At 54.6% G+C, this 11,737-nt stretch overlaps 1 protein-coding gene across 1 annotated transcript in view; it reads right to left on the reverse strand.

The window, feature by feature from the left end:
* ITSN1 (intersectin 1) overlaps nucleotides 1-11,737 on the reverse strand; it is a 103,849-nt gene that overhangs the window by 49,273 nt on the left and 42,839 nt on the right. Inside the window, exons 16-19 of the mRNA XM_015560218.1 lie at nucleotides 9,982-10,109; nucleotides 8,701-8,816; nucleotides 6,951-7,072; nucleotides 5,373-5,387 (exon numbers count right to left, since the gene is read on the reverse strand). Coding sequence (XP_015415704.1) covers nucleotides 5,373-5,387; nucleotides 6,951-7,072; nucleotides 8,701-8,816; nucleotides 9,982-10,109 — 381 coding nt within the window. The remainder of the gene's footprint in view (nucleotides 1-5,372; nucleotides 5,388-6,950; nucleotides 7,073-8,700; nucleotides 8,817-9,981; nucleotides 10,110-11,737) is intronic.

Here is an 11,737-nt window from a genome sequence, read left to right on the forward strand (position 1 = left end):
TGGGCAGGTCTGCACCTGACCCCGGCGGCTCTGCACCTGACCCCAGGGAGCTCTATGCCTGACCCCGGGCAGGTCTGTGGTGCCAGGTGCCCGAGCCCTGGCTCTGAGCAAACAGGAGGAGCCAGCAGTCAGCTCTTACCCACGGTGGGGTTTCAGTTTTCTCCCCTTTTCCGAATAACGGCAGGTCAGACCAAGAGCCTGGCCGAGGCCCACGCACAGCTACTGAGCCCGGCACCAGCTGGGACTGGAAAGTGACTGCCCGCTGCACCACCCAGTCAGCTGATCATTACCGACAGCCGGCGGTGCTGACTGAGAGCTGGACGCAGAGGGCGCCGTCACTATAAATCAGTATTCTTTAAAAACCCCTAGTAACAAGGAGGGACTCAGCGGAGGGTCAAGGAAGATCAGACAGCCGTAGATGGCTTCCGGAAAAGAGAGCAGACCGCTGTGGAGCCAGGTGAAAGCTGCGCAGGTGCATGATGGGAAACGTAAGGACAATTATTTGTAGCCGCAGCTGTTACTAAGGTCCCATAGTTTCCTGTTGTACAGATTCCACTGTACTATTCAGGAGGTGCATGTGAGAACGTGCAATCCCGCTGCGGAACATTCCAGAGGCTGCGCATTACAGCGAGCGCTCCTCCCGTCTGCACTGGACTCAGTTCCGACTCAGAAGCGTCACTGGAATCTGCAGGAGGATGCTGATCGCCACAGGTCACCACTGTTCCAGGGCAACGGAGGACGGTGTGGGCAGAGTTACACTCACGGCGAGAAAGGCATGTTCACCGCTCTGGGGCAGCGATGGCGAACCTATGGCACGCGTGAACTCATTTTTTTGGTTGATTTTTCTTTGTTAAATGGCATTTAAATATATAAAATAAATATCAAAAATATATCTTTGTTTTACTATGGTTGCAAAGATCAAAAAATTTCTATATGTGACACGACACCAGAGTTAAGTTCGGGTTTTTCAAAACGCTGACACGCCGAGCTCAGAAGGTTCGCCGTCACTGCTCTAGGTCAAATACGGGGCTAGCAGAGGCCTCATCTGATTTTGAATCCCTTAACGTACCAAGGAGGTAACACATTTAACACTTCACCGGACATTAACATTACTTTTTAGAAGTCACAGAAATGAGTAGGCCGGGTCTTAACAATGATTTTAGAAAAACTGGCAAAAATACCAGTTTTCTAACCCATTCAAATTTCAGTAAACAAACAAACAAAAAAAGCAAAAAACTATAGACCCGAACACTTATCTGTATTCTGTGCAGAGTAAGGGCGTGTAACAGTCATTTGTTTGCTTGAGTTAAAAAGGTGTTTGGGGGGGTGGAGCGAGTGGAACACCCAGCCGACTACTGAACTGTGACTCAGCCTGGAGGGCGCCTGCTCGGCCCCCCGCAGGGAGCCCTGCTGTCCCGGCGGAAGCGTTGGCAGCGAGGGCCCCCCCACAGCAGGCCCCGGAGACAGTGCCGTCCTGCTGGGAGGTTCTGCTCGGCTCGGCAGACCTGTGGTCCTCGCTGACACTGAGTCAGTGGTGGACACCTGGTCACTGTTCATCCAACTCCCCAGAGTTTGTTCCAACTCCATTTTGGGGGCAGCCCCAACTGGTTGTCTAAATGAGGATTTTTAAAAAATACATTTTTTTATTGATTTCAGAGAGGAAGGGAGAGATGGAAACATCAGTGATGGGAGAGGATGGTTGATCGGCTGTCTCCTGCACGCCCCACACTGGGGATCGAGCCCACAACCCGGGCCTGTGCCCTGACCGGAATCAAACGGTGACCTCCTGGTTCACAGGTTGACGCTCACCCGTGGGGCTCCATGAGCTTCCTGAAGCCGCCTCCCTGGCCGGGACTCTGACTGGCCCTCTCCCCCGGCTCCCGCTCCCTCTTCAGCCTGGCCTGCGCCTGACCTCCCTCCTGGGACCACGTCTGGTTCTCACAGGGGGTCCGTGCCCAGAGGCCCGTGTGCAGGAACCTCTGGCAGCAGGAACGCCTCAGCGCCTGGAACCAGTCCCGGCGGTACCCGGCGGGTGCGCTGCCATGCACACGCTGGACTCCTGCAAGGTCGGCCTATGACTCAGCCTCCGTCCGAGACACGGGGTCTGCCCTGGTAACAGGCTGCTGGCCGACCGCTTACAGGATTCGAGGCCCCCAGGCGTGTCCCACACCGCACCGTGGGCAGGCCTGGCTCCCCTGGCTCACTGATCCCCGCCCGCCTGTCCCTCGGCCTCCGTCTGAGACAGAGGTGCCCTGAGGGGCTGCGCGGCTGAGAAGGGGGCCCCTCCAGGAGGCTCGCTTCCAGGACATTCCCTGCCAACCCAACCAAACGAGGGTCCGGCAGGCCGACTGGCTCTTACAGGAACCCACTCATTCTTACAGACAATCACATTTTAAGGGGCAGAGAAAGTAGCCACTTACAGTGAGCAGATGAACACCCTCAGCCACGGACTCTGTCACAGAGAAGGGAAGCAGGGACCCCGATCCCCTCCCAAGCACGACAAAGCCGGGCAGCGGGCGGGCTTAGGGGACCCAGAGCCGCTCCGGGGTGTGCTGGGAGTCAGAGCGGCGGGTTTCGCGCATTTGCCACGGGACGCACAGGGCTTCCCTGGAAACTCTGGGGAGGACAGGAAACTGTTTGCCAAAGCTGGGAGCGGGCAGCTGGCGAACTGTCCCCCGAACTGCCGCAACCACTCAACTCTGCCACGGCCGCGCCCAGGCAGCTGGAGGCGGTGTGGCCACGCGTGCGCCCGGCTGTTGCCAGCAGCTTCATTACAACAGAGCGTGGGGCAGCTCCGACCCCGGGCGCCACATGTGTGTGCCTGCCCCCCACCCTGCTGTGACTGCATCTATCACCACTAAGCACTGAGAGAAGAAAAGACAGACATGAGTTTCAATTGTTATGCCAGAAATGCTAAACTAGAAGACAGACAAGTTCCAGAACGTGGCTGGCGACTGCTGAAAGCCTCCCTTCCCGGGCATTTCAGGGAGGCACTGTCCGCAAACCAGTCCTGACGGGAGAGATTAGGTTTTAAAGGTAAGAAAGCCTCCTTCTCCCTGCTGCAGAGCGCTCCACTGTGTGCGTGTACCACGGCTTCCAGCCGTCCACGCACTGGCGGGCGCTCGGGCTGCTTCGGGATGGGCACGGAGCGGTGCTCCCAGCTCCCTGGGCAGCTCTGATGTGCCTGGTCTCGCCTGGGCTAAGATAAACCCCAACTGGACAGCCATGAGCGGAGGTCTTCTAGTCCCGATGCTATTCCAGCACAGAACAGAGGTCAGTGTGACTGGTTCGCTCCCAGGCACTGGGGCCCCAGACGAGGAGACAGGCCACAGATTTCCGCAGTATCTAAGCCCTGGCTGTCAAGGTCAAGCTCAAACTCAACCAGGAAGCTTCCGTTCAGAGTCTGAGCAATGTCGGCTCACTCTGGGCCTGCCCCTCTGCTGCTCCTGGCAGCGCTAGCGAGCCTGCACTGCGCCTTCCCCGGGCACCGGCTCTCCATGGGTTTCTCCTGTTTCCTACAGAGACTTTGAACATGAATGGCAGGCATCGCCGTCGATGTCTTTGTATTGTCGACACTGAGAATAGGACTGTGTACAAGACAGCACTTTAATTTTGTGAACCACAAAAAATATATATTTGGGGGGGAAACTAAGCTGATAGTCAAGTTTTTTTCAAAAGCAAAATAGTTTCCAAAGTCCCCCGCCAGCCTGCCTTGAAAGAGGAAACGTGGTCAGCTGCTCAAGTCTATCAGGTGCGCGGCTGCTTTTCCAAGATGTTGACGCAATCTGAGAATCGGATGGTTCTGTGCCCACAAAATAAGGGAACTCCTGATTACCTCACCGAGAGGGGCTGACAGTAATGTTCTAACGACATATTTTTCATGCCTACGTTTCTTAACTACCGTGACATAAAACCTGTTACTACTACATGTCAATCCCGCCCCCCCCCATATTGTTAACCTCACAAAGGTAAGACTGTTGAATGTCATGGGGGTCATGTTACATTGTGTAATAGGAAATGGGGCGCTGCCCCTGGCCCTCAGCAGGCCGCTACACTGCTCGGGGCGCACTGCGCGTTTCCTCCCGCAGCTGGAAGGCCTAAGGCAGAGCGAGCTTCATCCAGTCCCGTGGACACTGTCACCCATCAAGCTGGATTTACTTTCAGTGTTTTACTATAAATTACAAGTGTTCATACATTTATAAATATGAAAATAATACAGAAGTGGGTAAAATTAAGCACGAAAGCCTCGTTATTGCCCAGTGGGAACCACTGTTAACAGTCTGAGTCTGTATTTCAAGAATGTTAACTCCACATAAACACTCACATACACACAGTTTTTACTTAACCAAACCCAGTTATACTCTACGCTGCTTCTGCTATCTTACTGAAAAGCTTGTTTGTAGATGTAGATTTACATGGTTCCCTAACATCTCCATTATGCTGTTTAGTTACACTGTGAGTCACTTAACCCCCTCCCGACAGCCAGCTCTGGGCTGGGCCCTTCTGCGTTACCAACACACTCGTGAGCAGCCTGTGCACACATCTTTGGACACATGCTGAAAACAGCTGGAGGAGGGAGAGCACCAGACTTTGAGAGAATTTTAAGTGTGAAGAGGTACTGCCAAAGGACTTAGCCAATTCGTACAGCCAGGCTGACAATGGATATCACACCCACTCGCCTCCGCCGACAACGCTGGGCAGTACCAAGCTTTCACACTTGCTCAGTTGAGAGATGGAAAATACTATCTTGTTTTGTTAACTTGCATTTTCCTGACCACCGATGAAATGGATGATCTTTTCGTTTATTTTTTTTAACTCATTTACTTTTCTTCACTTGTACCTGTCTCTTCATTTCCTCCACCAGCTTTTCTAAGTTGTGTTTCTTTCATGATAGCCTTTTGGAATATTTTATGTAATACAGATACTAACCTTTTGTCTCTCGTGTACTTTGTGACATACGCATTTTAATTTTTTATATTGTCAAATCTGTCCATTTTTGTCATTTATGGCTTCTGGTTTTAACCTACAGACGCATTTCTTAGCCATAAAACTATGCCAATATTCACCTTTTTAAAAAACACACTTTTAGAATTTTATCTTTTAGTTTTGGAACCTGTGTTTGTCCATAGCCGAGGCAGACTTGACCTAATAACTTGCCAAATACAGAGCCTTCACATGAGCCCCCAAAGCCCCTGGCGAGGGAGGCCTGTCCGTTCTGCACACCTGCCTCCTTCCTGGTTTTTGTAAGCACAACACCCCACACACTCCAAACGGACTTCCACAGAGACGGGCACCCACACAGGATTGAAGTGACTTAAAGGCACAGAACACTGACTACGATGCAGACTTCCTGACAGCCACAGAGCACTTACCCATTCCCCTTTCACCTCCACCGGGAAAGCAAAGGTTTGAAAGCAAAACAGATGTTTAATGAAAGGCTTATTCTTACAGTATATCTACCTATTCACCTAGTCAAGCTGGTGGTGAACTAGCCAACTTCAGGAAAAGGACTCAATATCACAGTGTAAAAAATTTACATTTCAAGAAAAGAGCAATACCTTCTCATTAAAATACAGATCATCTGTTAACGTTTCCTATGGGAACATTTGTAACACTCCCTTATCTCGAGAAGAGCACATTACTTTTCTGCAACTTGTGTTGCAACAAAATGCAATTATAAAAGCATTAAGCTTAGTTTTTCAAGTGAGATCAGGCCACTTTGTAACGAGGCCCTATCTGCTGTCGCACTGCACTTTAGTCGCTTTTTAAGGTGGCGCTTCAGAGACCAGGAAGTGTGCGTGCCAGGAGGTGGTGGAGAGGCAGGCCCGGCCTGGCACCGTGTCCGGAGCGGAGCCCACTCCTCAGAGCCGGTCTCTGTGAGAGTGGGGCCAGCACCGGCACAGGCGCACTTCTGTCTGTGAAGAGTGGGTGTGTCTGAAGGTACACTCGTTCCTGAGCTGCAGGAAGATTCCGGCCCTTTGGCCTTGGCCCTCCTGGTTCCCGCCCACAACTAGAGAGAAGCCGTCAGAATGACAGTGGGGACGGGCTGATTTCTCTGTTCTTTCTTCATATTCTGGCCCAGTGGTTCTCACCCTCTGGCCCTTTAAATACAGTTCTTCATGTTGTGACCCAACCATAAAGTTATTTTCGTTGCTACTTCATAACTGTACTGTTGCTACTGTGATGAATCGTCATGTGAATATCTGATATGCAGGATGGTCTGAGGAGGTCGCGGCCCACAGGTTGAGAGCTGCTGTATCTGGAGATCACAGGTTCTACAGAGCTCAGCTGTACGTCCGGATGCGCGAGCCACGGCAAACACCTCTCCCCTCAGAGCCGGCTCCTGGCAGGAGAAGCGTGTGTCTCCATCCTGCCTCCTTGCTCTTTTAAAATGCCGGCCGCCGCCTGCTTGCCCAACAGTGCGAACAGCAAAGCAAAAGTGCCCACTTCTAAGACTCTTATTCTGCAGGTGATGACTAGATTGAGGGACAACGTTTTCTTTTAGAAAATAGTTAGGTCAACCACATGGCTTTATTCTTTCTTAAACTGGTTCCTAATAGTTTTAATTACAATCATAAGAATATACGTATTTAATTGGCAACTGAAAATGATGCTGGAGTATTTCACATGTAAAACTCGTCCTGAAAATAAATTTCCTACAGAACTGGAGCAGTAACCTGAACTCTGAGGTTCCGGGTCGTCGCCGGTTACGACGACGCTGGGGCTGCGCTACGAGCCCGTCGCCTTCACAGCTCTGGTTCCAGGCGACGCTGGGTCCAGGATGAAAGGTCTAAGGCCCCCCGAACAGGACCGGAAGGAGGCTGAGCCTACAGCTCGGAAACCGGTGCTGGTTACTGGCTCTCACGCTCCCTGACGCGCTCGCAGCTGCCGGTAAAGTCCCCAGAGAGGCGGTGCCGCCACGGACAGTGGGCACTGCCCGGCGCCCTTACCATGACGATGTCGCCCGGCTGGATGCTGATCTCATCATGACTCCTGGACTCGAAGGGGTACAGCGCCCGGTAGTACACGACCTTCGAGTTCTCCTGGGCGGAGATCGTGAGCGGGCCTTTCTCTGTTTACAAACAAAGTGGGGGTGGGGGGATGGGAAATAAACATTACACGGAACATGACAACAGGCCAACAGCCGCCGTCCCCTCTACCGCCTCCTCACCACCCGCACGGCCCATCCACCCGGGCTCTGAGGCACACGCCGGATGCCGGGAGCCCAACCCGAGGTCGGCTCCCCAGACCCTCCAGAGCATCGGCGGGCCCTCTCAGCAAAGGTCACCCCAATGCCAAGTGCAGTCAGCTAAGGCCCCCCGCCGTCGGCTCCAGCCCCGCCCACCCAGCCCACGGCAGATCCAATGGGACGCCAGGGCTGGACTCGCCAACAAGAAAGCGCTTTGGGAGGCAGAGAAGCCCCGCTTCCAGTTGAAGCACGTGGCCATGCTGATGTCGGGCCCTGAGTGCAACCCTATAGAACCCCCGTGGCTCTCACCAAGACCATCACTATGATCACCTGAGTGAAGTGAGGCGCATGCGCCTAGGCATGGGCCCGAGATGGAAATGGCTTAGATTTGAAACGAAATAAAAGTTTTAAAAATGCAGGAGAGCAGAGGACAGTCTGGGTTCTGGTTGGCAGGACTAAGCATGCCCTCTGGACTGTCTGCCCATGTTCTCTGATGCATCTGCTGTCCCTGAGAGCAGTGTGTGTGGGGGGGGGTGCTGCCCTCCTGTAGCCTGGAAGTGGGGTGCCCTACAGGACTCCCACTGACCAAAGGAGAAAGTCCTGACTAGGAAGCAACACAAGGAACTTAAACTTTGCCCATGATCAGATCACGGGGAAAAGATTTTCATATCAAAACAGCTTTCGCCTTCGTACGAGGCGCCCCCGAGGGGATCTGCTGACCTCCTCCCTGGGCGGCGAGCACCTTGGGCAGGGAGGGTGCGGACCCAACTGGGAGCCCTCCTCCCAGCCCTGCCCCGCGCCAGCAAGCCTTTACAGAACTGCCTGCCTGTCTTTTCTTTCTGCACACCAGGAGAAAGCACACTGGTGGTCAGACCAGTGGAGTCGGTGTACTTTGCCTACAAAGAAGAAGCGATCGCTCCGCTCAGCGGGGATTCTCTGCACAGCCGTCCAGTATCCTGGAGCCGCACAAGAATTTAAAGCCCATCCCAGTTTGCATCTGCTTACGGGATGCCTTCTAGCTTTTTCTACATTTCCCACTTATCATTACTTAGGGGGCTACTTGTGATCAAAGAGCAAAAACCAGCCCCGCTCTCAGAAGGGTGACGGGCAGTCTCCTGCAGGGCCGACTGAAGACAGTGGCTGGCACGCAGGGCAGGCCAGGGCGAAGGAGCCACTTCCTGCTCCCGGGGAACCCCTCGAGGGAACGGAGCTGGAGAGGCAGCAGGCAACGTTACGACCTCTCCTGGGAACCAGGTGTCTCAATGAAAAGTGTGCCACTGTTGTCTGCAAGACTTCTGATGCCAGTGTGAGGGCAGGCGCAGGCTGGCAGGGGGTGGCAAAGTTAACAGATCCGAATACCCCACATGAACAGCTGCACTGTCCCCCACAAGGAGCCTGGCATGGCCGTCTGTATTAACAGCCAGGGCAGGGCCTGATTAGACGTGGAAATTTCCAGAAGGACGTGGGAGAGAAGACGACCTGACATCCAGGTCACTTCCGTGCCCTCCTACCTGCGGTGGACCAGGGCGCATGGATGGCCGGCGCGGCGGGCTCCTGGTGCTGCGGGAAGAGCTCATCGTCCTGCAGCCCGTGCTCGGGGCCCTGCCCGGCCCTCTCCTGAGCCCGCCTGCCAACGAGATGCTCGGTTACCGCGGACGCGCCTCCGGGTCGGCACGGAAACCACTTCCGGCCAACGGGATGCTCACGCCCCGGCCAGGGCGCCCGGCACCAGCGAAACAGAGGCTCTCGGGCCCCGTTCTGAGAGGAAACCACAACTTAGGGAATCACAGCAAGAGCATTCTGATCTCCGAGGTAGCTTAGCAACTGGTTAGAACAATAACAAACTACTCCTCCACTTCGCCAGCGGTGTAAACCTGCAAAAACACCCGAGCCGCACAGCCCACGGGGCACAGCTTCCATGAAGAACTACTCCCTCCCCCGGCAGGAAAAAAGCCCAAGCACAGGCCCAAACTGCTGCGCAGCCGGAACCAAACCCGCCGGAACCAAACCCGCCACTCCGGCGGGGACGGAGCCCGGCCACGAAGTCAGCGGCTGCCTCTTCACGTTTTTGTCTAAATTCAATAATCCATCTTTACGATTTATACTGTATCGTTGGGACATTTGGTTGTTTGTGTCTAAAATCAATGAAATGTAAAAAGCAAGTACCCAATAACAGAATCAGACACACCAACAGTTAAAGATAAATGTCTACAATGTACAGCGGAAAGTTACAAATGAAGACCACACACACACACACACACACACTCAGACAAAAACAGCCGTGCCCATCCCGGGCAGCAGCGAACGCTCTCCTAGGTCCCAAGTTAAACTGGCGGCTGAGGAGGAGGAGGAGTGGCGGTCAGTCCTGGAGGAAGGCTGTGTGGCCAGCCCCGCGCTGCTGTGGAGAGGCTGTGCCTGATTGCTCAACAAGCACATTCGTCAGTGCTGACTACCAACTAAATGCCTGTAACAAGGTCAATGTCCCTGCACGGCCTGCTAACAAAGCCTCACACGCAATGAGCGCACCACAGGCCCCGGCTCCCTGGACAGTCCCACTGACCAGAGTCGTAAGTCAGGAGAGCTCTGGGAACCAAGCAAAAACCGGGCTACTTATACGTGCAAAGATTTATATACACACGTGTTTGTGCACACACGCACACGCACACGCACACATGCACACGCACACACGCAGACTGAAGGCTCCTTCTGGCGCAGAAGACCCCTGGAGAAGCCAGCACGTAGTGGACACTCACAGTGCCTTCCAGATGGACCCGCCCCCCGGAAAGACCCACCTCTGCGCCTCTTCTTTTTGTTTTTCTAACTCGATGATCCTTCGCTCTTGTTCTTTCTGTTTCAGGCGTTCGGCCTCTAGGGACTTTTGCTTCTGGAGTTGCTGCTTGTTATGTATTTCTCTTAATTCCTATAAAATCAAGAAACAGGTGATGCATGAGGCGACAACACTGCCACTGTCTGTGAGCGACATTTCACAGTGGAGAGGCCTAGGCATTTAGGGAGAACATTTCAGAGGTGAAGAGCGTGACCTTGGAAAGCTGCCACCCCCTCCACTCTGGCAGGACTGTACTCCAGGAGTTGGCGAGGCCACTGCAGGGAGCCGTGCACGCATCCCATGTTTGCCGCGTGCTCCACCCATGCGCAGAGACCGCTGCAGGGAGCCATGCAAGCACCCCATGTTTGCCGCGCGCTCCACCCGTGCTCAGACGCCGTGCTAGCCTGGGAAGGGCATTCCAGGAGCCCCAGGGCCCAACTCAGCTGTAACAGTGGGTGTGACGGGTTTTAAGACACGGTGCTGATCATGATTAAAAGCTCAAGATCTTTCTGGTCATGAATGAACACCAGCCTCTACTGGCTTTGACAATGCACACACCTCCTCACGTACTATCTCCACTAAAACCCCACCTCCTTCCACTGCGCTGCCTCCGAACAAAGGGCCATGCCCTGCTCCGTGACCTCCTCCCCCACCCAAGCCGTTGGCCTTCAAATCACCTTTCAGAGCATCTTCTCTCTGAAGCCAGTGCGACGGCGTCGGCCGCCCAGACTCGACCAGCCAGCAGGGACAGGGAGCAAAGAGCCTGCCAGCACCTTGGACCCCATTTCCCCATCTGATGCTGGCCCAGCAGAGCCAGGCGCTTCTTCACGGGCTACTGACAATACAGCGCATCTCACGATAGGCAAGCTGAAGCTTATAGCCCAAAAGGATGAGGAACAAAAATGCCAGTTCAGGAGGCCCTGGGGGTGCAGGCACTGGAACCGATCTGGCTGCGTCAGCCACCCAGGAGCCGCAGGCCTGCGGGGACTGCGCGGCCGCTGCCGAGGGTCTGTGTCCGTGGCCAGCCCGGGTCTGCGAGGGGAGACGTGGAGCTACGGCTGCCTGCTGCTCTGGCTTTGCTCACTGCCAAGTCCACAGGTGGCTCTTGCTGACTTGAGCTCCTGCCTTCAGGTTCGTTCAGAGCCGGAAGCCCAGGGTGGAGGAAGCTCCTGGAGCAGGTCAGAGTTAAAACGCTCTTCTTCCCGGTGAAGAGCCCTGAGTGTCAGACTAGCCTTTCCTGCCGGCGGGGCTGTCTTAAGAGGAAGCCCAACACGCCAGCCAGCTCCGTACCGAGAGGCCCCGGCCCAACGGGCTACAAGAGAAGCTGAACTGGAGATCAGGAGGTTAGGGAGAGACGGGGCCCGGAGGGAGGGAGGTGCCAGGGTCGGGGAGGGGGAGAGGCGGCCGCTTCAGTGGGCGGCCCAGCAGATGAGAGCGGGCCCTCCAGGCAGGGTGCAGCAGGAGGAGGCAGCTTGGCGGCCTAGTCCCTATGGCAGCAGCCCTGGCACCCGGCTTGCAGATTATGCAGGGTGCCTGGGCAAGTTAGCTGGGACAGGGAGGGGCAAGGATGCCACGACTGCAGACGGGAGGAACGATGGCACCTCACTCTGACTTCCCAGCACTAATTAAGAACAGCACCACCCCCAGGAAAGAGAATCCCGTTTTTCATTCTCCTCACCATCACACCATGGGAGGTAAAACTTTCATGTGTTTAAAAATTC

The sequence above is a fragment of the Myotis davidii genome, unplaced genomic scaffold (genome assembly GCF_000327345.1).
Source record: "Myotis davidii unplaced genomic scaffold, ASM32734v1 scaffold170, whole genome shotgun sequence".
Lineage (NCBI taxonomy): Eukaryota > Metazoa > Chordata > Mammalia > Chiroptera > Vespertilionidae > Myotis > Myotis davidii.